The sequence below is a fragment of the Phaethon aethereus genome (assembly GCF_964289735.1).
Source record: "Phaethon aethereus genome assembly, chromosome: 1".
In the NCBI taxonomy this organism is placed as follows: domain Eukaryota; kingdom Metazoa; phylum Chordata; class Aves; order Phaethontiformes; family Phaethontidae; genus Phaethon; species Phaethon aethereus.
In genome coordinates this window covers 223,504,899-223,530,479 of record NC_138575.1, presented here as the reverse complement: position 1 = coordinate 223,530,479, position 25,581 = coordinate 223,504,899, and the positions used below count along the sequence as shown (strand labels likewise).

Sequence of the window (25,581 nt, the reverse complement as noted above, 5' to 3'; positions counted from 1 at the left end):
CTTAAAACCTCGACTGAAGGCTCACGCCTCATACAGCTCGCATCCTCCAGAAAGCGTGCTTCAGGTGCTACTTAGGACTCTTCTTCAGCCCTCCCTCGCTCATTAATACCTAGCTTGCGTCTTTGCAAGTGTTTTATTAGAGCTGTCTAGCTTGGTTTCTAACATTAACTGATAATCACAAAGACTGGTAGGACACCATTATCTGTTTGAGGCTTTAAACTGTCCCTACGCACACCCAACCCCATAAATCACCAGCTGCGACTCCCATGTTTGCTGAGCCCTGAAAACATGCAGATACCCCCTTCCTCCTGCCGTAACATCCTGCAGGCTACCCAAATCCTTAGTGCTCTGCCTTCATCCCCCCATCGCCCCGAGCCCGACCTCAGCACTTGCCTCCAGACCTTCACCGCATCTAACCAGAGCCCGAAACCAGGAGGGAGGGATGGCAACGGCACGTATAGGCACCTCCTGCAGCGCACGCTGCCAGCCCCAAGACTCTTCTGTTCCTGCCATGGCCTTCCACCCAGTTAAACCGACCTGGTTTTGATGAAGTCCTCCAGAAAGTGACCCGAATCAGACACAACTAAAAAGACTGCTGCAGCTAAGGCTGTCAGCATGGGCTCCCCTGTCCCAGCTGCAGCTCAGAAAGCTGTGCTCTAGCCGCGTGCTGCTCCCTGCACCACCCAGACCAGGGTCCCAGAGCGTCTGAAGCTGCCCTTCACTTCTCCCCTTCTCTTGTGCAATAGCTAGAGATAGGAAACTGTATTTGGGAAACGCATTTCTGAGGAAAGCAAGGCCGAATCTGGGTCAGTTGAACATGGGAACAGTGGTCAGGACTGATTCACAAACCTTTCGCAGAGAAGCAGCCAGCCTTCACTTCACCCAAGAGCAATCGAGAGGGGAACGGGCAGAGGGTGACCCAAGTTCCACCCCTGCCTCCGAGAGATCTGGGCTCATGAGAGCAGGATCATCCATCTCCCTCTCCAGCAGCCCTGTTGCTCCCTACAGGAGTTTGCACTTTGTATACAAACAGTCACCCGATGAAGAGGGAGCGAACGCCCACCTTGGTGACTATAACACGTGCGCAGGAGATGGGGCACGGAGGTTTCGGTCTTTGCTCCAGGAAGTGTTTAATAGGTTGTTACAGGCAGGCAGTGTCACCGCAGCAGACTGCTCCCCCCTATGCAGAATGGCAAGAGGTGCAAGGGGGTGTCTTCAAGTCCTTTTATACCCCAAACAAGCGCGCTAGCCAAGGGGAGATCGGGACAACGCACTTCATGTTCCTTTCTCACTTTTGTGAGTCTAGCCCATGCCTTTGTTTCTTTTTGTAAATGCCTAAATTCAGTGGGTTGAACAGGACAGCATACATATGATTAAATGATGGGTAATAACATCTACAAATAATAGTTCTGCTGGAATTGACAGGCTCCAAGCAACCCCAGCAGTGGTGGTCTGGCACTCATACACATTCCTGACCCTTAACAACTAACAATTTGCCTTTGGTCATTTAAAAACCAACTTAGATACCTTAATTCCTCCCAACACATTTGAACTACTGTTCCAGGTTTGCCTCGTGTTGCAGCACCCAGCAGATGCAGACTCACCATGCACAGCTAACACAGACTACGTACATTGTATGGACATGGGCGACACGATCTCTTCGTCCAAATCGTCCACATCATCAGTCATGATGAAGTGCGAGGGGTTAGGCCGTGGGGTGCCCATCCAGCTGGGGTCAATGTTCAGGGCCGATGCCAGGGTGTGGATGCCTGGGTTGTTGACAATCTGGAAGCCGCAGAGCAGCTCTATCTGCTGCCAGCGATGCAGGCGCTCCCGCAGCGCAGCCGTCACTTCGCTCAGCGCTTGCCTGGAAGCAAGGTTCAAACGAGGAAAAATGTAGGGAATGAAGGAAAAAGACACCGTAAATTGTCTGAAACAGGGACTCTAGTGGTTCAGCTTTGTACCCTAATACTTGCGACATCTTTCATTCCATTTTCAGGAATACAGGAATTAAAAATAAAAAACATCAATGACTGAAATATCCAGGGATAATCACTTAAGAATACTGCAGCCTCCTGTATCCTCATTTTGACAGGACATTTAATTGCTCCACATAACTGTGATTTCTTGTTTCACACAGATAGAATTAAAAGGAGCAAGTCCAATCCCAGCTAACTAACATCAACAGAACAAAAGTTGAGCAAAATGAGACCAAGAGCACCTGTACAGGCTACAGTACTCTCATGTCTGTAATATGAGATGGGGAATGAGGAAGGGAGAAATAAGGGAAAGTATTAAGTAGATACTCACTTTGCAGTTAAGATTTTATGATCAACATCATCTAGAGATGAGCTGTGAGCAACATGAAATGTTCCAAACAGGGTGTTTCGCTTCTTTTTAATTTTTTCAGCCTGGAACATCAACAGAAAGAGGTCACAGGAAGAAGACAACCTTGTGTTTCCTCCAGGACAAGAACATCCTGGATGGGCTGAGACAGAAATAGTTCCTGCAGCTGTTCGCACACATGTAAGTAGTGTGAATTGTGTTTTTACTGAAGGATGTTATTCTTCCTAACACGGTGGGTGAGGAATTCGCCAGCAGTGAGTAAGCAGGTTGGGAGTTTCATGCTCCTCCTTGGCCCTTCTCCCAATTTCCCAAAAGTCAGAGGGAACTGAGACAGCTACCCCGTACAGCGAATGGCTCACATAAAGCCTTGTTTTGTCTTTCCCGTGGGCAAACTATCAGAGAAACACTGTTAATGCCCTAGGGTTGTTGGTTTGGGGGAGAGGGTGTGTTCTGTGGTTTGGTTTTTTGGTGTTGTTTTTTTTTTACCATCCCTTTGTGGCACTGTGTGTATTCAAAATTAAAGTCTCCACACACGCCTCTCTGGTTCACAGATCTAGTGGCATTAACTTGAGACTTAGAAAAGACAAATCAAGGACATGAGAACTGACGCAGCAAAAGGAAAACCATTGAAATGTTAAAATAAAAGCCATCCAACAGACAAGGCTGCTGCTCGGATGACCAGAACACCCTACAGCGCTTTCCTTTCATCCTAGAGGTGAGATCCTTCCTCAAAAATTTCCAGCCATCGTGGTGGCAGACGAACTTTTGTATGCTGCCAGCTCTGACTGCTGCGTACGTCCAGAGAGACACGTACTTGTTACAACAGCTTCCCTGCAGCTCACATCGCTTTTTGGTTGGCACAGAATATTTTAAACAACTGGGAATACAGAAATGATTCATCGCTACAGATCGCATGCACATGCTAGAAATTCTGTTGCCTGTGCACGTAAATCACCTAGAGCAGGGATTATGCTTAATAGGTGCAAAAAACTTCTGCTTACTGACGACCCACGGTGCTGTCGCACAGGCAGCAATTCATACGCCCCAAGACAGGCTACCGCAGCTGACAGGCATGCCCAGGTCAGCGCCGGCCGTGCCCTGAGAGGACATTGCTCGTTATCATTTTCAGCCCCTACTTACACCTCTATGAGGGTTTGTGCTGTACTTAAAAAAAAAAAACAACCTAATGCATTAAAAGGGAAATAAAGAAGGTGCAGAGGAACCAACTCTGCAGGTTTAATTCCCCAAACCTTTCCCCGTGGCTGTGAGGGGGGGACCCAGGACAAGGACGCTGAAACTCTCACCCCTTCCTTGGCCACCAGCAGCTGCTTCTCCGCATTCTGTTTCTTGATGTTGTAGTACTGGACCTCCACCTCGTGGGTCAGCTGGAGCCACTTCTGCAGGGCCTCGGGCGCAGCCCAGCTGCAGTGGGACTCCAGCTCCTTCTCGGCGTTCTTGAGAGCCATCCGCACCTGGGAGAGAACCGGTCGGCGCGGCGTTGCAGCAGCGGCGGGGACAGCCTGCCCTCCTACAGGGTCATCCCAACCGCTGGCTGCCAAGCCAGCGTTTCTAAGGCACCAGAAAAAACATAAAGACTCCATGCAACTTCATCTTACTCATGACAGAAGCAAAAGTCATTAGGAGGAGAGGTGGCATCCTGGTACTGCGGGCAAGCGGGCGAGGAGTGCAGCCGGGCAGCCATCTGACAGACAAGGCTGCTGCTCGGGTGACCCGAACACCCTACAGCGCTTTCCTTTCGTCCCAAAGGGGAGCTCCTTCCCCAAAAACTTCCAGCCATCGCGACGCTGTCCTGCCGCAGCACCTTGGCGCTCAGGGAGGGGAAGCAGAGCGTGCACTCATCGCTGACCTTGTCTACCCCTCCATGCCAGCTCCTCTGCCTGACAACGGCATAAAGTGCAGGTAAACCCTCTGGAGCTGACAGCACGATGCACAAGTTAGTTAAAAGAGAATTAGACTTCAGGTAAGGATATTCAGGGTGCTTATCATGGCCTCTAGAAATCTCTGCAAAGTTGCTGCCTGCCTGCAGGTCTGCAAAACCCACAGATTCTCCTCCTGAGGCAGAATCGCTGACAACACCGTACAGGCAATCGCCTTTTCTCACTGCAGCTACTGAGCCAAACAGAGGGAGCTTGTCAAGAGACAACTTTCACACTGGAGCAAGATGATAAAAATATTTAGACACAAAACATGTGCTGCTTGGTCAGGAAAAGAAATAGCACGTCTGGAATCAGCAGTTTCTATAGCTTACTGGGGGACTCTCCTTCCATCCCAGCTCAGTCTCCTCCACACACCATCAGTCTGCTCTCCTCCACACACTTATCTTGCTGGAGATGGGAGCGATTACAAAATTAGAAGAGAGTGGGTGACAAGCAAGTTGAAGATACCAAAACCTTACATAAAGCATTTAGTGCTAGAGACCATGAAGAATTAATACTTCTGTTTCATTACACATGACATGGAGGGACTTTATAAACCTGAAGCCTGACACAAGCCCTGCAAGAAGTTGAAGTGTTCCACACTGGAGAAGCTGAAGGATGGCAACTTCAGCTTGGACCTGCTGCGATCCAGGGACAGCCCAGTGGTGGTGGACTGGCCTACTCTTCAACTGCAGCCCCTTGCAGCTCAAGAGTGGTATATGCTGTTACACACGCCACAACAGACTTTCCCGCTGTTAAAATAAAAGTCAACCCCAAGCACCTGCAAGAGCTTTCACCACCCCAGCAAGCCCCGGCCCACCAGCGCCGACCTTCTCCCAACAGAGGTGGAGCTGGGAGGGAAGGTCCAGCTATGGCACGGCCAGCTACGCAGTTAGGGCCACACACGTGTCTCTGGGATGATGCCTGGATGATGTCTGTCCCACTTTCTGTTCTTTTAGGGTGCAGTTCTGAGAAGCACAGAGGCAGTGGGAGCATCCAGCCACCCCGCCCGGGCTCGGCACCAGACCCTTCCCAACGCCCCACGCACGCTTCCCACAGCCGTGTTTACATCCACCCTTGCCTGGTGCCGGTGCCTCTTCGCTTCCCACAGAGCACAGCCACAAGTGGACTGAAGATAAGCATTTTTTAAAAAGATTGCTCAAACCTGGATCTATTCCCGTAACGTGTTATTTAACTCAGTCACGTCTCACCAAGTCTGGCATAGGCGTAATTGCTGGCAAGCCAGAAGCACCAGGTTACACACAGATATTCGAAATCCCTTATTTTATCCTGGAGTACATTTGCACAGTCCATCTAGAAGTAGCCGGGAGGCACTGCACAGAAGAGGTCAATGACTTATATCACTTATGTGTGATTTAGTCTTGTGGAGCATAACATTGCCTAAATCGTTCAGGAAGTTACAACTTCAGAATCGCAGACCCCAGGTTTGCTTTCCCCCCTCGACACCAGCGCACCAGGCGCTGCTCCCACCACAGGCAGAACTCTGGCCACGATCTGCAAGCATCTGGGATTTAGGAGTACGAGAATAAGTGGGCAGGAAATCTGCCACTAGGTGTTTGGGGTGGAGGAGTGCTCAAAACATGTTACAGGAACAACGTTTTCATGGAACGGTGGAAAAGGGAAGCGGTGCAGAACAACAGCCAAGGACCAGTGGTTGAGATGAGGCATCATACAGCAGTGTCCAAAACACAAACCCTCTCAGTTCTGCAGGGGAATCAATACAAACAGGAGTTACTTTGTGTGTCTACATTCTCCTGTGGAGATTTCTAAGATCCCAGTTTGATCACTAAGAGCAACAATTTATAACATGAGGAATGCCCTGTGGGTCCGCAGCCCCGTCTGGGTTCATGGTCGGGGGGTGACCTAGTGAGGAGAGAGGATCGGTACGAACAACCCATTCCGGGAGAGTCCCCCCCCCAGAGACACACTGCTGCTCCACCTCAAACACCAGACTCCAGCAGGAGCTTCCAAACCCCCCAGTATCGTTTTAAACAAGGCATTGTTTTACTATTCCCTGGGACCCAAGACTATCTTAAAACGGGATGAGTTTTACGGTCAGCGGGAGTGACTGGTTAATGTTATCTGTGGTCTACAGCTCACTGGGACAGTGATTGTGTTATAGTCACGCAGTGTGGGTCAGGTGGGTAAAACCGGTACTCACCCTGTCAATGCATCCCTCCCGAAGGCCTCTAAGAAATAACAGAGCGGTTAAGTCACCTCTGGCTTTCCGGGTTTCTTAACAAATGCGGAGGGGGAAGTGGAAGGGATGAGACCCTGCCTTCTCCAAAAGCCAGGAGCAGGTGGGGTACGAGGGCTCGGGGTTACAAGAGGAAGGCTACACATCCTTATTTAATGGCCCACAACATGAAATGACTGAATTGTCATTGAATGTGGGAACACAGATGCCCCGATGCCTGTCCTCAAATGGAGCTCGGTGACCGTGTGGAGAGGCCGTATGACCAGTTAGGAGGAACGATGCCGGACCACGAGAGCAAAGCTGTTAACAGGCGCCGGCGGGTGTCTGGGCTGTCGGTATTCCAAGCAGGAAGGAAATGTGCTGTCCACTGACTACTGGCATACCTAGGCTACGCTGCCCTGCGGCTCGCTGGCCCCCTGACGGCCCGGGACACTTGCTTCTCCCTTCTCTGTGGAAACCCTAGATTCTTGTCTCCTTCCCCACCCTCCATGGCGGCATAAAAGATGGGGCACAGTCAGGTTGGGAGGATACGCTGGTGGTCTCAGAACATCCTCGGCGCATCTTGCAATTCTGGCTCACACAGTTTCGGTTTAAACTGATCTACATGTTAAAATCAGATAAGACTTGTCCCTCGGGTGAGACAGGAAGCAGCAACTGGCATGGGGTTTTTGGACCTCTCTTGTGGGCTTGGGAAAAGGGCAGTTTAGAGGGAAAACTCCCAGATGCTCACTCTTTGCCCTCTGTTACTGCCCACAGGTGCCACAAGCAATGTCCTTGATTTCCGTTATTTCCGTATAGCTTTTGTTATAGTTCTCAGGGTTTTTAGAGGTAGGATTGGGAATGCTTTTCCTGACCTATGACAAATTATTTTACAAATGCTCTGTGTATCCTTCTGGATCAAAGGAGTTTTATTTTTGCCAGCAGCAGCATTATACACATTATTCTGTCTAGGCCTACATTACAATATGTAACTTGGGTGCTAGTCTAAACTTAAAACTAATGTGTTTGAGAATTGCATATGAATGCTAACCTTGCTGCACAGATTCTAATCTACTGCTAAATTTCCTTGGTAGGAAATTTCCTTCCTACACTTCTCTGATCCACCAGAAAACATGGTAAGCACAACCAAACTTATTCTAACTCTCTCCTAAAACCATGAATAGAAACAACAGAAAAAAAGAAAGAGTTGATAGTTTGGAGTGTGAGTTAGAAGTCACCAGAAGGGTGCAGCTACAGGTCAAGTTCAACACCTCTCCTTCTGCGGGGCAAGCTGGGAGGGCACGTGGCAGCAGCATGTCACTCTCGAGACGGCACCTGCGCGGTCCCTGCTACCCGACGCACAAGCAGCGCCGTTACACGGTATGGGGGACACATGACGTGGAGTGAGGGAAGAAATACTTCGATCTTTTCCTCCGCAAAGGGGAATGCGAAAGCAAAGGCGGAAGAGCATTATAAGCAGAACGTCACTGGATTTCTCAGAAGGATGAAGCAGAGTGAGGAACTGCCTACTCTTCTCGCTAGCACATCTCGCACATACATGCATCCATGTCTGGCCGAACCCTTACCTGCTCCAGTTCTTGCTCAGCGTATTTCTGCCTGCTCAGCTCGTTCTCTGTGCCCTCCCGCAGTTCTCGGAGCCGGTGTGCCTCCTGCTTGGCAATGCTGATCTCATCTTGCAGTTTCTTCTCCAGGTGCACCTTTTCCACCTCCACAGAGCGATGCTCCTCCTGAGCCTTCTGCAGCCTGCAACACACCAAGAGCCCAGTGCTGCGCGTGTCAGATTATCGTGCACCCAGCCAAAGGAGTCCACAATGCAAGAGCTGGCCAGCCGCAATCTAGAGCAACCCTGCTCTTATTTACTCTATGTTGATGTCAACAGAGATCTGTATTTGGAAAGTCAAGGAGAAAGTTCACTGTGCCCGGGAAGAATTAAGTTGTCAACTTCAGAGTCTCAACTTTATTTCATTTATTAAATACTCAGTAGTTGTTTTCTTCATTTTCCAAACCACACCAAAATTTCCTTTAATAAGTCCCAAATTAATTAGAATTTTCAGTGTTTTTACAAAAATGAAACCTTTGCCTTTAATTTAAAAAAAAAAAAAAAAAAAGAAGAAGAAGATGTGCCTGAGCAGGTATGAACACCCAGATGGGATGTCTCCATGTTCCACTTCAAAAGCGTTCAAATTTAGACATGTCTTAATCTTGCCTGGAAGTGATTATTTTTCCTCCTGACAGGACTAAATCATTAAGAATTATGTATGGCAACAAAAAGTAATGACAGATTACTTGTACCCATTCAGGAGGTCCAGCCATTCAGCCTGGAAAGCCTCATCCCTCTGAAGGCGACACCACTGCAGCCACAGCAAGATGTTTCAGGGTTTCTGCAACGTTTGCATTTCAGGGGAGTTGCACTGGTGTAAACCCAATCCTTGCGCAAGTTCAGTGAAATCAAATTAGCATCAAGAATGAACCTGTTCCATGCAGGACTGCGCTCTCCTGGAAAAGGGCTGAAAAGTCTCTGGCCACCCAAACCACCTCTGATGCCAGCAGCGCCTCTCTCAAACGCAGTCTCAAACCCACGTGTTTCTAGAGACACAGCGATTGCCAAGTATAAGGCAGAAAAAAAAAAGTTTTGGCAAATATTCGATTGAAATGAAGATTCACTTCATAATGGAGGTTCTGAAAAATCATATTGAACAGTACTGTCAATGAAAAAAATGAGATTATTATTAAGCCTTAAATATTAAAGGGCTTCTTGCAAGAACCAGCCTAATGATTCAAATGAAAAATACCTTTTTGTTTTTTTGTTGTGTTTTTTCTTTTTTTTAAATGGTGACAACAATTAAACTTTGGATCAAGCCTCTGAGGAATGTGGTACATCCATCTTTGGCTAACTTCAAATCAAGATGCGACGAGTTTCCAGGACATGTGCTCCAGCTACTGGATCAAACACGATGAAGTGTTTTGGCTTACGCTGTCAGAGCCTGGGTGCATCAATCTAACAGTCCCACCTTTTCAACATGAACTTCTCTTTCAAAAATCTCAGTTATCACAGTTTGACATAAATCAATAAAAACTGGAGAAAGCCATGCTGTACGAGCAGCAGAGGCAACACTATTTTTAACCCAGAACTTCTTGGCATGAGAAGAAAAGCTCTGCTCCGCATCCAAACCAGCCCCTTCCCCCTATATACACCTCCTGCCCTGCCCAGGCAGCTTCTCTATGCACTAGTGGGATCTTGGATAAAGTGTTCATCTACGCTGAAGCTACCAGCAACATTTGTGAGGTTAGCAAGGCATCAGTTTAACCAGCAAAACCAGTCGCAGCTTAGGGCAGACAGATTTTCAGTGACCACGTAAAACTATCCATAAAATGAAAAGAAAAAAAACCACCCTAAGACCCCAAAACGGAATCAGCTTAGCTAGAAATAAGTGTTTCAAGGCCATAAAATCTTCTCCCACTCAAGGTCTCCAACATCCAAACTGGAGAGACGTCCAATGGAGCAACGTGTGGGGAGGCAGATGAGAGGGGACGGCGAGGTATGGCTCTGGTTGTACCTGGGCTGTAAATGACAACACACCTCGGGAGGGCACTCCTGGGCTCCCTGAGCAGCTCCCGCTCATCCCAGACCAGCTGGGCACTAACGGAAAGGGAAAAACTGATCCTTAGTCCCTACAAACGCTGCTCCCTGCAGCACACACAGAGGTGCCCATCCTCCAGCCTTGTATCGAAGGGCAGCACTTGGTTGTGCTTTTGGTGACGAGGGATGGAGCACAGCCTGTGGGCAGGCTCATGGCAGGGACCCATCACCACCTTCTGGGTTAAGACCGAAGCTGTTCACTGTCCCAGCCAAGGACTCCTCTTCCTCGGGCTCCTCCTTGGATGCAGATGGCCATTTAAATCAGACTGGACGGGCTGGACTCCCATCAGCTGTGATGTTGGCTCTCTTCTTGGAAAAGGCTCATTTTCAATTTACAGCTCTGTTGAGAAACTGTTTTTCTTCCCAATTTAAAGAGACTCTTGCCAAGACATTCCAAGTTTTTAGATAAACCCACGCTCTCTGCCCTGAGCATCAGTGCTAAAGCTCTTCCATACTAGGGCTGCAAGAATCCCAAACCACCAAAATATCTCTGTTTAAAGGAGAAATGCCCCTATACTACAACACAGAAGAGGGAAGGAATTTTGTCCTTAAGGTAATCCTGAAAGGCACTCTAACATTGTATTTTCCGTTACTACCATTTTTTCCTTACAGCAGAGCCCATATTTTCTTATGTTGGTTATGGACAAAGCCACGCTTTGTCTGTGCATTCCCTTCAAACCCAGCCAATTCAGCCACACTGGTTTCACGTACACTGAGCTCCACAAGATGACAAGGTGCCTTCAGAGCTGCACTTGTAATGAGGGCAAGAAATCGAGGTCCGTCTGGGGGCTTCACAGTTCAGGAGCAGATCTTCAATACAGTCAGTAGGTCTTCAATACAGATCTTCATACAATCCTCAACCATCACTAGGACGTGCTAAGACATGAACCTTTTTATATTAATGGGTTGTTTAATTGACTGGTAAGTGTCACTGTTGAACAATGTTCTCAAAAGGTATTTTGAAGATGAGCAGAACATGGCTTTTGTAACAATCTTCCCTTCTCAGCTCTTCAAGAGTGTATCAGAGTTGTGCATCAAGTAACAGCACTAGCTGTTGGTAGGCAACTGGAAAGGCATCACACGCCTTCCGGAGGTCTGTTCAGCACTGCATTTCAAAGAGCCATGAAAGGAGGTTACTTCAGGAAAGAAGTTTCTGAGCAGAACTTCAGAACAACTTCTACACAAGTCCACGGGAGCTTGCTGTTTGTAGTTTTTGCTGTACCTACAGTGGCTGAGGACCACAGCTGAGCCTTGCTAGAGTGCAAGGATGAAGAAGCGAAGGTGTATTCCCCACTTCAGAGGACAATTAGATCAATTTTGTGCCAAGAGGCTCCATAAGGTCCAGGAATTCACCTCCTGCTTCTTGAGCTCCAGCTCAGTGCCCTCTGCAGAGGACAAGCCCTCCCAGCTGCACACGCTGCAGAAGCATCACAAGCTGCTCTGGCTTAAGACTTGAGCTATGCTTAGTACACGTGGTTTTGTGTTTCCTCCTATCTGGCTTTAGAGCATTAGTTGAACTTCCCAGGCACATCTACTTGTTTACGTGGCTCTGCCCTCGGCAGCAGATCCCAAGGACGTTCCCCACACGGCACATTCACAGCAGCCGGCGTTTGGGCCTCTGGTGTGACCTGCTCTTCAGTGACACCCAGTAGAGACCTCCCGCCCTTGGACGCGGCTCTGCTGCTCCAGGAGGTGGACGCTGAGAAGGAATTCCCGTGTCCTTCTAGCTGTAGAAAAAAAAAAAATCTTTTTCTTTGGGGTATGCCCAACCTGTAATGTAAAATTACACAAAGCTTTGTGAAACCAGCTGTGGATTGGAGGCGGCTCCATGGTAGGCAGAGAGGAAATGTACTTTATTCCATCTCCATGCCAAAAAGAAAGCAGGTCACGTATCTGCATTAATGCCAAGGGAACGTGCCCAGTTTGGCACCATCACCTTGGTACTCTCTCAAGTGTTTGCCCTCCACATAGACACCAACTGATGCGATCACACTCGAAGAAGAAAGCCTTTCGAGCAACGCTCCTGTGTGGGACAGTTCCCTGACGGCTGTCATGAGCACGCAGGCAAGAAATCAGGCTGCAGTTTTGTGGGTACATTGTATGGTTTCCAAAGACTCGGCTGTTTGCAAAAGTCTCCATGGCAGATTTACAACCTTGGGATCCTGGCGTTTGCACAGGTCGCTCGTGACACCACCCGTGAGCAGCCAGCATGTGTACCTGGGGCCACGCTCTGCTTTCGGACAAGCCACGGGGAACGCAGCCGTCAGCTTCTATTGCAGTCAAATTAAGGTTTATCCTCCAAAATTACACTTAAAACTAATGACAAATAATTACAGCCCAAGACTATCATGCTCTGTTATTTGCTAAATCTGCCCTTAAAAAATATCTTATTGCCAAAAAACCCCACTGGTTTGTCATCAACAGTCTTGAATGGTCTTTTCTTTCCTGTAACACCCCTGTGTCTACAGATGGCCTCTTTTGCAGCCCGTTTCATGACGAGTAGTTTTAACTGGAACCATTACAGTCATGTCTGTGAGTAGAGGTCACATTCCTGAAGATACAGCATTTTGCCCAAGTGCTTAAGAGTTCAACTATTCATATGTAATACTCCACACAGTTTTTTTTCATTCTTCCCAGACAACTCTCCTGATGTAGGTATCACCGTGCAGGCATGGAAGCACAAACTTTTTCATATAGCTCAAAGAATTCAAGAGGGGACGTGTAATTCCTCTGATATCTTCCACTGTTTCAGCATGCTTTTTCCCCGTTCAAAGCCAGGGTGAAACAATGTGATCAGCCTGGGTGACAAATTCTAAGTGAGCTGGATTACCTTACACTCCTTTAAGAGGCTCTTCTTTCCCCCTAGGTACAGATTTACACTGTAATTTCACGGGGTGAGGATCGTGATATACTTTCAGTGTGAGTCAGACTGAGAGTAGAAACCACTGTACATTTTGCTGCTCCTATATAGTTAAGTGTGATAAATAAATAGGAAGAACCTATCTGAAGTAAGACAACGCACTCAAAATGAAGAGTGACTGCTGTTGAGTACAGAAGGAGGGCTCCCACCCATTTTGCTCAGCTGGATGTTTTGCTCCTTAAAGCAGCAAAGTTCTGAGCGTAGGGAGGAGAGCTCTCACACACCAACAGCAGCAAAACTAGACGGAGTCAAATCTTCCCAGAAATTCGGAAACTATTTTTTCAAACCAGTAACGAGAACTAGAGCAGAACAGGAACAAAAACACAACAGACAAAACACAACATAAAAACAACATGGAAAGGAAACAATACTGCATGGGAGCACATACGGCCACATTTGACCATGCATCAGCGTGCACTGGAGCCCACCTCAGAGCAGGAGATGCTGGTGTTGGACATTGTCACTTTGCTCAGGTGGCTTCATCGACACGTTTCATGATTGTAGTACTGCAAGGGAGTTTTTTACCACCTAGGCCTTCACATGGCCCATCGCAAGTGCAAGTAACGAGCAGGTCGAGCGAGCACGCACACATCTTTACGCGTAGCTTGGTAGCTGAATCATTCACGAGCCAGGCACCCATTTGAGCTATTAAGACCGGCTGGCAGGTTTGCTACGGTCGCTCAGGAAGGTGCTGACTCTGGTACACAGCAGCGCGACAGCCAAAAATAAAATCTTTCCTGAAAACTAAATGAAGAATATTTTCTTGCAGGAAAGACTGACAGTTGAATGCTCCAACTGGATGAATGCATAAAACCTACCTTTCTTGAAGGTCATGGAGAGACTGTTCAGCTCTGTGAAGTCCCTCAAGGTCTTTCATCATCTTCTTCATGTGCTCCTTTGAATAGCGATTCTGGATGTAGGCAAACCAGCAGCCACCCACGCCGATGACGATGGACACCACCAGCATGAAGTCCTTCAGGTGGTTGTGACGAGTTACTGGAAGAGAACCAGAGATACTACTGAATTCAAAAGAACATAATGATTAACTCTGCAATGCTTCGCCTGCACTACAGCTGGACATTAGAACTTAAGAAAATAGACGGAATTGTGGCCTGGATTTCATAAAGAGAAAAGATGAGCTACATCAATATTTAAGGGAAAAAAACCAGAAGCTTGACAACATTTATTCAATTTGAATGAGGAAGAAAAAAAAAGGGGGGGGAAGATTAAATTCAAAATCTTATAGATCCAATTTGCCTTGGCAATACATGATACAGGAGAGCTTCCACATAGGAACCCCCAGAAAAGCTCTGCTCTTGTAGGACTAAACAGATAGCACTGAGTACAAAGATGTAAGAGCTAAGAAGAAAATAACTTTGTTGAAAAAATATGACTTTGATCACAGAGATGGGTCAGATCAAGTATCAAATTGTCAAGTTGCAAAACTTTCCATCAGAATTACAACTCAGTGTGGAAACCCCCTTTTTCAACAGTTAGCAAAACACAGTTACTTAAAAAAAAGTGTGGATGCATGTGAGAACAAAAGTAAGTGTGGGTTTAAGTGCTAAACAAAAACCAAAAACATGATTCAAGCAGCACTTTTTTAGTGCTTACTAATTAGCAAATCCTCAAGCAAGTAAGTACTGAGAAAGCTAAAAATAAGAAAGTGCAGCTTGGTCAAGCTAGCTGCGACTAAACATTTAGTATCTACTCGTTTTAAACTAAAAGCGGGCAGATTTAGACAAGATCTAAGGCAGAAACGTTTCACAATGAGGGTGGTGAAACCCTGTCCCAGGTTGCCCAGACAGGTGGTCGATGCCCCATCCCTGGAAACATCCCAGGTCAGGCTGGACGGGGCTCTGAGCAACCTGCTCGAGTTGGGGAGGTCCCTGCTCATGGCAGGGGGTGGGACTAGATGGCCTTGACAGGTCCCTTCCCACCCAAACCATTCCTATGAGCCCTCGCATTGCAAACCCCCCAAGCACAGCCTTGCACTTGCACTTCACGCAGTACTGACTTCTCTTTGCTACTAGTACTACAGGTCTTATCCTAGGCACACCGATTTCCTCTCAAGGTCCACAGCCATCAGAGGGAAACACACAATTCCCAGCAGCACGGGACGTACTCCGCCGCTCCATACAACATTCACACCACCAGTGACCCAACGCCGCTTCCCAGCACAGGCTCCTCTAAAACGCACCGAAGTCCCAGAGGCTTTTAAATTAGGCTTCTTCAAAATGTATAAAGAGAAGCGTGGGCATGCAAAGGGGGGCTTATCCAAGAGCAAGTGCTATGCCATCTCCAGCAGCCCCCAGCCATCCCACTCAACCGGCTCCGCGCGACAGTACTCGGATGGACAAGACCAATGGGACAATTTAGGTTGGCAGCTACAGGGGAAGCGAAAGAGCCACTACAGACACCACCAGAAAACTTCTTTGTTTCTCCTGAAGCGGTATGTACGCAACCTGCCCCCTCCCCTGGCTGCCGACCCTGAGAGCACAGAGCAGCTTCAGCGCGCTGGGGACAGCCAGGTCCTCTCTGGATTCAGAGGCGAGAGCAGCCAGAGCGCTGCCGGCAGGCTACAGCCACCAAGGGGCTCTGGCTCAGAGGAACCGCAAACGACACGCTGTAACGCAATCCCACAGTCACTCTAAAAGGAGTCAGAAACGCCATTTTCCCCAAACCGACGCAACACCCCTTCCTCCGCCCTGCACCTGGTCTGGAGGACACCCCAACGCAGCATGCACGAGAGGAGCTGCGCCCAAAGCAGCGCCCACTTTCACGAGAAAAACACTTCAGCGAGGCGAGTCCTTGCTGCCGGACCCTCGCAGCAATGCCTGCCTGCCCGAGGGGCAAAGGGGCCGCAGCGGCCCGGCAAGCACGAGCAGGACTCCCCGAAATGACCTCCTCATCCCTGCGTCAGGCTCACGACGAGCGCGGCGCGGAGGGGGGTGCTGGCACCGGGAAGTCACAGAGGTGAGGAGAGTTTGACAGGGATGGGAATTGTAGCCCGTCATGTTCCAAAACGAGTGGATGCGGAAAAGCCAAGGACCAGACGTTTTAAAGACAGCGAAAGCAGTTTACTGCGAATAGCCTTCTTTCATATCGGAATTTATGCCATAACCCACCACAGGCAAACAAGTACTGGATGCGTTTTGTAGGGGCGCGAACCGAAGCAGAGAGCAAGCGGCGCGGTGCAGGACCACCCCGCGCAGGGACCGGACCTCTCCCCGCCCACCCGCGGGCACGCAGCAGCTTTGGCGCAGGGCTGGAAGCAGCTTTCCTGCAGGAGAAGCTATTGCTGACACTGGAGGCCGCAGCCGGCCTGGCCGGGCTCTGTTCCCAGCTCTCTCAGGTGCTCCGTGACTCACGTGCACGTGTTTTGGGTTTGAAGGTGGCAAGGCAGAGCCCGTGCCGGCTGCGCAGACGCCAGCTCCCACCGCTGGGACCGCGGGACAGAACCAGCCTGGGTCCGGAGGGGCCACGGCACAGCCGAGTAAGCTCCCAGATGGGAAGAGCTCGATTGCCACCTCTGCTTGGGACCCTTCCTTCCTGTGCACTGCAGATGAGCCTCCACCAACGGATTCACCGGAAAATCCCACCTGGGCGGCAAGTTTCCCAACACCGTTCGTTTCGGGACTGTCAGGGACCTGTGAACATTTATGCAAGGCACTGCTACGCTGCGCTTGCCAGACGATTGCCGTCACGTCCCTGAGAAACTGGCTCCTTCGTCTTACGCAAAAGCTCTTTGTTTCCAGTTATGAGGACGTGCTGACTGCGTTCTCGTGAACCGAGAAGCAACAAGGTGACTGTGGTCCTCTCGCTGCAAGGAGTTTCTGCAAAAAGCCCTTCCACCTTATTTGAAGTTTGAGAGACCTTAAAAACTTGTTGCTTACACCAACAAAATGGTGAAATGGATCTCTACCAACAAAATTTTGACATTAATTTAAATACGTACTTCCTTCACAGTATTATAACGTAGACAAAAGAGCCCCCTGGGGTCTTAAATTAATCTTTGCTACCTTAAAATACAATTAACAAACATGATTCTCCCCCCGCCAATTCCTTCCCTCAAAATGACACACAGCAAATTTAGGGCTTTCGCTTCCCTTACTTTTCATTTCTGCAAGCGTTTGAAGGCTTTTCCAATACATCAAGATACATGCTTTTTGTAGTGCTTAGGTCTAAGCATCAGCTTTGCACGACACAAGAGAGAACTGCTCAGCTGGCCGCCTCGGTTTGAGATTTGCGTTTATCACATCACAGTGACAGCGAAGATTTTGAAAGATGACGTTTGAAGTCTCTAACTGTGTGTACTGGACTACAGTAAAATCCCCAACAGGCAGTAAGAGAGAAAGAACTACATAAAGGCACAGTGGTTCCTTCAAATGGAAAGGATTAAGATATGACCACTCTGTTCACCAACAATAAATCAGTATGTTCGTTTCTAACTCGGATACATGCCCTGCTCCACTCAGCACTCGTGTTCTCCCAATTTTGTGAGAAATCCCAAGATGTGAAACATGAAGGGTGCACAGAACAGCGTAAGAATCCGATCTCTTTTCCCCAGGGAACTCAAGAACCAGGTACATTTACAAGAGGAACAGAGACTCCACCTTGTAAGAGGAGGTCTAAAGACATTTCTCGGGCTGTTGAGTCAAAACCTCTAATAAAAAGTTAAAAAAAAAAAAAATTACTTCCATCACGTGGAGGGATGAAGACCTTCACAGCTGAGGCAGGAACAGTATTTATTGCACCCTCAAATCTCTTGATGCCCTAGTGAAATCAAGTACAGGGACACAAGACATTTGCTTTATCTCATCCCCAGATCGCTCCCCATGAAGCTCTATTTCAGCCAAGACATAAGATGCAGAAACTAAAGGTTAATGCCGGTATGGAAAATGTGATGAAGCGAAGACGAAAAAGTGGTAAAGGAGGATGCTGACGTGTCTTAATTAGGAAAAAAAGATGGCTGGATTTGATAAAATTCAGTATTTGAGAGAAGGTGGGCTGGACATATGTTTTTACATTCTCATGCATCTCCAATAAATGATATACATAGGATTTCCTAGCAAAGGGAGAATGATAGCGGGACTGTATGAGTATCTCCATCGAGCACAGACGATAGGTTAGATCAACATTTTCTTTGTCACCTACTGAAGCTCTCAGGTAACTGATATGGGGATTCCTTAAGAGCTTGGTGGCAAGCCACAGACAGGATATTCTGGCACTATCAAGAAGAAACACAAATACACACACACAAACATAAAGATCTGTCCAAAATGAATCATCCCCTGTCAAAGTCTTTAGATGAAGCATCACGTAAAGGCATGTGCAGCCTCAGTCTAAGGAATATATGGCCTTATGCCACAGGGGCAGACACGAACTGGAGAAGACACAAGCCTGCAAAACATGTCAGGGCAAAGCAGAAGACCGCACTAAGCTAGACTCAAAACGTACAGACAGAAGAACAGTTGTGTTACAATAGTAGGGGCAATAAACCTGTGATTCTCTCTATCGGATCTTGGTTTTCGGATTTATTTATTTTTAAGCAAAGAACAGTTGACATGCCATAACTGGGAAAAGATGAGGCTTTTAAAGTTCGGTTCCCCACCAGCAGCAGATGACGGATGCATGTGCTCCGACTCCTCTGACTGCATCCTAAAGGATACACCACAGGGAGCTCATGGCCAGTGACACCCACTGCCCGCAGTGATCTTCACTGTGCCGAAGCACCGGAGTCTGACCCTGGTTACGGCACCAGACTCCATCCCGTGACTCTTCCTGGTCACAGCCCGTGTTTGCCTTCTCTGTAGCTCTCACTCCGCTGTGGGTGAAATCAGTCTGAAAGTGCGATAATCTAACGGGGCCACCCTCACCAGCAGAAAAATGATTTCTGGAGTGACTCAAGTGGGCTGCTGCCGTCTGCGGCTGGTAGGAATCACTCTGGTTGACTGAGAGCCAGAAATGAGGAGTACACGGAAGCCAGCACAAGACACAGGTGTAAAGCAGCCCTGTGTCCCAGCTTTCCAGAAATATACTGAAGGGCATTCTGCATCTAGAAACCTGAGATCTTCTGGAGCGGAGTGCCCGAAGAACACTGGGAAAACCCACAAACATGACACACGTCTTCAGTGGGGCTGGCTTTTCTGTAGCTGCACTTAGGCTGCGGCGGGGAACTGCCGGCGGGGCTCAGGCTGCAGCCAGGGCCGGGAGCTGCTCCTGCTCCCCAGGAGCGGTGCAGGAGCAGCCGTGCAGCTGCCAGGAAACCCCCCCCGCAATTTAACCTGCAATTCTTGAAGCGAAGGCATCATCACCTCTCATTTGTCAGAAACAGATGAACAGGGTTTCAGCAGAAATCGGTTAATTAAAAATGATGGCTTAGCAATACTGCTACACCTCATAAAGAAGTGTGTGATTTTTTTACCTTGGGACAATAAAGATTTTTTTAATTATTTCTTTTTTTAAAAAGTGTGACATTTACCTCTGGAACATAATCTACTGCTGAAAAATAATCAATGCTGTCTGTCACGTGCAGAGTTTAAGTCAATAAGCAGTGATGCCTATCAGCTATTGCTCTTCCCAGCCCACCAGCACTTGATCGCTGTATTAATAGTTTTAATGTAAACGAACAATGCAAACAGGTAATTCCAGCTCGGGGCGGAAATCTTGCACGCTCTTCAGGGGATGCAATGGCTGTTTGCACTGCTGAAACACAAATACTGCATCAATCTCTTAAATGCACAAACATAAGAAAAAAGAGAAATAGCACCCTTGATCAAGACAAGCTCTCCTGCACACTGACAGACACTGGAGGAAGCAAGCTTCTCCAGGAGCTACATTTTTTTTCAGAACCAGATGAAATACCTTGGCACCATCTCGAAACCTGACCCTGACTGTTTCTCAGGGAGTCAAGCTGCTCCGCTTAAAATCCTGGCAGCACCTCTCTCCTCCAGCGCATCGGGCGAACGCTTTGGTCTCAGCCCTTCCCAACAACACTTCTGCTGCAACTCAGCAGCGTTTTCCCAGCAGAGACGGGTCCTGCAGCTGGGGCAGGCGCACAGCAGCCCGGGCCAGGAGCTCCGCACGCCGCGGCAGCTCTGCAGCACGCAGGAAGGCAGCCGGGGCAGGAGCAGAGACCGGCAGCGTCCTCCCTCCCGCAGCACCACGAGCGCAGCACCACAAGGGAAACCCAGCCCACCTGCCCACCTAGCTGGGACCCAAACTGGGAAAGTTTAATATCGTCATCAATGACATAGACAGTGGGATCAAACTCAGCCAGTTTGCCAATGACCCCAAGCTGAGTGGTGCGGTCGACACACCTGAGGGACAGGATGCCATCCAGAGGGACCTGGACAAGCTCGAGCAATGGGCCCACGTGAACCTCATGAGGGTCAACAAGGCCAAGGGCAGGGTCCTGCACCTGGGTCAGGGCAACCCCCAGTATCAGCACACGCTGGGGATGAAGCGATGGAGAGCAGCCCCATGGAGAAGGACTTGGGGGTCCTGGTGGGTGAAAAGCTGGACAGGAGCCGGCAATGTGTGCTCGCAGCCCAGAAGCCAACCGTGTCCTGGGCTGCCCCCAAAGCCGCGTGGCCAGCGGGGCGAGGGAGGGGATTCTGCCCCTCTGCCCCACTCTGGGAGAACCCCCTGCAGTGCTGCGTCCAGCTCTGGAGCCCTCGGCACAGGAGAGACACGGACCTGCTGGAGCGGGGCCAGAGGAGGCCCCAGCAACGCTCCGAGGGCTGGAACAGCTCTGCTGGGAGGACAGGCTGGGAGAGCTGGGGGGGCTCAGCCTGGAGCAGAGAAGGCTCCGGGGAGACCTTCCTGCAGCTGCCAGGGCTGAGAGGGGCTGATAGGAAAGATGGGGACAGACTTTGTAGCAGGGCCTGTTGCAATGGGGCAAGGGGTAATGGTTTTAAACTAAGAGAGGGCAGATTCAGACTAGATCTAAGGAAGAAATTTTTGACACTGAGGGTGGTGAACCCCTGGCCCAGGTTGCCCAGAGAGGTGGTGGATGCCCCATCCCTGGAAACACCCCAGGTCAGGCTGGACGGGGCTCTGAGCAACCTGCTCGAGTTGGGGATGTCCCTGCTCATGGCAGGGGGTTGGACTAGATGGCCCTGAAAGGTCCCTTCCCACCCAAACCCTTCTGTGATTCTCAAGCCAGCACTGGGAGGCACCACTGGACAGAGAGATAGAAAGTATGGGGTACAGGGAGCTCCCCTGCGTGAGGGATGACCAAAGGGGTGACAGGTGGAGGGGGTGGCTCACCAGGGTCACTGATGGCGATAGGAAGAGGTGTAATGGTTTTAAACAGGAAGAGGGTAAATTTAGATTAGCTATATGGAAGAAATGCTTCACTGTGAGGGTGGTGAGACAGTGGAACAGGTTGCCCAGGGAAGCTGTGGCTGCCCCATCCCTGGAAATGGTCACGGCCAGGTTGGACGGGGCTTTGAGCAACCTCGTCTAGTGGAAGATGTCCCTGCCCATGGCAGGGGGGTTAGAACAAGATGATCGTTAAGGTCCCTTCCAACCCAAACCCTTCCATGATTTATGATTGCAGCCAAAATACGTGTGTCACATCAGCAGAGCTGGGGCCAACAAGGAAAGGCACATGGGAACAGTCTGTTTACTTGGGAGGTGGAAACCTAAAGATGTAAGGTAAAGCAAACCGTGGGCTGGAGGGGCTGCCCAGCAGCCCTGCACTGGATCTGCACGGAGGAGGGACAGCCATGCTGTTCCCCGACTGCAACGGAGGGGCTTTCACCCCCAGGGGGAGAGGGACAGGACCTTTCTCTCAGCGTTCAGCAGGCATCCCAGCACCATCTCCCCTTATCTTGGTGAATGCCGTCACGTGATCCACCATCTAACGCGCCACAGAAAAGTTCAATCATTCTTTGAAAACATTCATTTGTAAATTCAACACTAAAGAAATAAACAAGATTAATACTGGCTGCGTTTCCCGTTCCGGATGGATTATCACAACATCCTCTTCCTAAGGAGCGGATTCTGGCAAGTTGCTGCAGGTATGTAATTTTGAATCCCTTTTATTTCGTGTTTTGAGAAGACTGCTAGGCTGACTTGTTCAGATGGTTTGTTTTCCACCCGCCCACAGCTATTACAGCTTTTATCTCCTTTACAGTTTCCTCCACCATTGCCACTACCTGCTTTGCCCAGCACGCTGCCAGCACAATGCCCTAAGCTAAGGCAAGTTTAGGTGTTGCACAGAGAAATACCTGCCAGCCCCACCTCCAGCTGATTCATCTCCTATTCCCGTTCCAGTGCCAACCATTCTCAGCTCCACCACACAAGCACTTGGCAAACAACCTTCCTCTTCAGCAGCTTTTGCTCGAGACAAGCGGATAAAGAAACTATAAGAAAATCTCAGCTTGGATGTAAATGTAGCCTTTTTGCTTCCTAGAACTCTCCCTTGTTAAGATACAGGTTGACCAGAAGAATTCAACTCTTCACTCCTGGGAAGAAACGTCTGGGTAACAGAGGCTAAATCCAGCCAAGCCGGCTTTTCTCTGCAGGTCTTCTCCAAAGAGAAGCCAAGGGCTCCCCAGACCACAGGAGTAATTTGGCTGCTTTGAGCAAGGAACTTGCCTCCTCCCGCCAACTGCAGCCAGCGCCAGGGCTCCCATCTCTAACGTACACCTTGGTCACACACTGTAAGTGACTCAAGGAATGGTAAATAAAAATCCAATTAATCTGCAACTTATTCTACCCACTGTTTGCATGCTTTCCTATGCTGTGAAAGCTCTCGGGATATTTTGGATTCAGCCCATGGTGCTGAGCATGTAACCTCGCAGAGCAGACAGGCAGCAGGATGAAGTCCTGCACTTCCCAAAGGGACTTTGGGAAGATAAAGAGGAGGGAAAAAAAGGACAAAAGAAAAAAGTACAGCTATTACATTTTGTACGAAACTTCACAAAAAACACCCAATATTTGCCACAAACTACCTATTACTTTTCCACAAACGTAGCTCTCAGTGCTATTAGCCTACTCAAAAATGAGCAACATAAAGCATGTTCACTAGCAAGGAAGTGGGGTTCCCTGGGAGGCATTTCATGAAGTCCCTTTCAAGAACACGTAGTGTTGCGCCATGCACAACACCACTCGCCACGCACGCCAAGCCACCCCAAAACAAACCAACCCCGTATTTCTGAAATTGCTAACAGAAGTGCACGGAATTTGGCAAATGACTGACTGTATTTTCAAAACAGCTTAAATTGCATTTTACTGAAAACGTCGGAGGGGTCCTGTCAGAGTCTGGGAGAGGCAGGGGAACACGCAGAGCGAGGTGACCGCTCACATGCCGAGGAGCGTGCAAGGACGGCCGCTATCTTTGTACCAGCCGTTTCGCACATTAATGCTGCCGTGACACAGCCTTTTAAAGTTGGATGCAGCATGTCTCCTCGGCTCAGTTAATATCTCTTATTTCCTTCCAAGAGCCAACACAACTGGAAGGATTCATTCAAATCTCAGTTACTGCGTCTACTGCACAGACTGGGAAATGAGGTCGTAGCAGAGCAATGCACCTACAGTCACAAGCATGAGCCTGGCCCATGTGCTGCACACTCCCAGCCTGATATATCCAAACCCAAAAATGATCTTCCCAACACTCGGTCTGTGAGCGCTGCGTACCACTGGTACAGCTCCACCAAACACCGTTGGTGCAGGAATCGCTCTCGGCTTCATCTACATGGCGTACACTGCTGCCTTGCATGACCATGAGAGTCAGACAGGCACCAACGTCCCAGTGCCTAGGGAAGACATGGGAACTCTGTAAATCGCTGAAAATCACACAGGATTTGTCAGCATGAGGCAGTAGATTGAATTATTGCTTCTGTGTGCAAAAGCCATCGAGAGTAACTGCTGCAGGACAAGTCACTCTTCTCCAGGGTAATGAGTGCTTTTCCAAGGCAGACCAGTGGGAAAGACTGCAAGTAATGACAGGAGAGGTGTTCTGGCATGAAACACCTTTTTCTGGGATAGCTCTTGTCAAGCACAGGCCACCCAGGGAAGAGCTAAGGTGGGCTGCCCTGCCCTGCAGCAGTTATTCTCGCCAGCCCCAGGCTCCCCACACAGCGCAGGTCAGAAGAACTGGGGGACGTTCAGCTCCCTGACCCGCTGCTGTAATCGCAGTCCAAAGACCTACGTCAAACAGAAAAAGACAGCATTTTTCACGTGTAACGGCCATCCGCCGCCGCTGCCTGCGCAAGGAGGGACGGGATCGGTCTCTCCCATCGCGGCTGGCATCGGTTTTCCCTCTGACCGCTGGCCAAGGCTTGTGCTCCTACAGCGCGTACTGGCTGCCGGAGCGGTGACCCTTTGGGGTGTTGTATCACCCAGGCAACACAGTAAGATAATCTTTCTACTCTCAATTTTCTTGCTGCTTTTTAACTTCTGTCGTACCAGAATTTTCTGTTATTTTAGCTATTTAGCCTCTGTATCTAGCACCTTGTGACAGAGGCCAGCTGTACAGCGAGGCTCTGCAGCAGAGCTTTTACAGCCGGAGCTCAGATTGTTTGCGTCCAGTTTATTGCAACTTAAATCACGCTGCATTTCTCCCTCGCCTGCAGACAGGCTGGCACAGCCTGTTCTCCCTGCTCGCGTGTGGCCTTTTCTGCTCTGCTGCTCGGGTGCTGCTTCACCCCTTCGCTCCCAGCAACCGCGATTGACAGGGAAACCTGGGTGTACCTCAGGCTTGCAAAAGCTGCCGGAAAAAGCAACGCACACCAAGGAAAAATGATTTCTAAACCTTTTTTTTCTTTTCTTTTTGGAGGAAAGAAAGGAGAGAGGACACAATTTTACCAGAGTAGTTGTCTCGCATTGACTGCAAGAGGTCACATCGGGTTTGCAGCACTGCCTTTATGTTTTAAAGCTGCAAGGTAACCAGCTGTAAAATTTAACAGTAACCTCTTAAGCAAAAGAGTCCCAGCATGAAAGACACAAACTCAAAGCCTCAACTTTTAAATGAAAAGTTTTACAAAGTTTTACTTTGGGAATAGAACCAGGATGGATTACTAGAAAATCAGCAATCTTAGAGCAACTTACATAAGCATTGCTAAAATAAGAGAAAATATACACACTCAGTAAATTCTATACCGGTTATTTACATTCAAGTTGCAGTATGAGATAAAACACGCATAGGAATTACTAATTTTTTAATTTCCCTATGTGAATTAAATGGATCAGTGATGCCACTTCAGTAGCAGATGTTTTCAGACATAAGACAGGGAAGAAAAACCTTGGGGTACCGTTGTGGGACAGGCACTGTTCCCTCTAAAGCTGGCCTGGTGGCAGCTGCTCTGAGCATGAGAGCACAAATCAAAATACAAAAATTCCTCCATTCTTAAAAAACCCAAACCAAGCAAACAGCTCAATAAATTTCCCTAATGGCACCTGTAATTTTCCTGGCTGTCTATATCGAGCTTCAGTCCTTTCTTGGGTACTTAACACTCTGTTTTGTTTGCTACTGGACCCACAAGATAATGATGTAAAGCAACTGTTA

At 48.8% G+C, this 25,581-nt stretch overlaps 1 protein-coding gene across 5 annotated transcripts in view; it reads right to left on the bottom strand.

The window, feature by feature from the left end:
• The window catches only part of STIM1 (stromal interaction molecule 1), a gene marked incomplete at its 5' end in the record, with an annotated part of 111,068 nt that overhangs the window by 18,550 nt on the left and 66,937 nt on the right, over positions 1 to 25,581 (bottom strand). For all 5 annotated transcript variants that reach the window (XM_082013991.1, XM_082013992.1, XM_082013994.1 and 2 more), the window contains 5 exons: positions 1,632 to 1,867; positions 2,311 to 2,411; positions 3,651 to 3,818; positions 8,067 to 8,244; positions 13,880 to 14,057. In XM_082013991.1, coding sequence (XP_081870117.1) covers positions 1,632 to 1,867; positions 2,311 to 2,411; positions 3,651 to 3,818; positions 8,067 to 8,244; positions 13,880 to 14,057 — 861 coding nt within the window. The remainder of the gene's footprint in view (positions 1 to 1,631; positions 1,868 to 2,310; positions 2,412 to 3,650; positions 3,819 to 8,066; positions 8,245 to 13,879; positions 14,058 to 25,581) is intronic.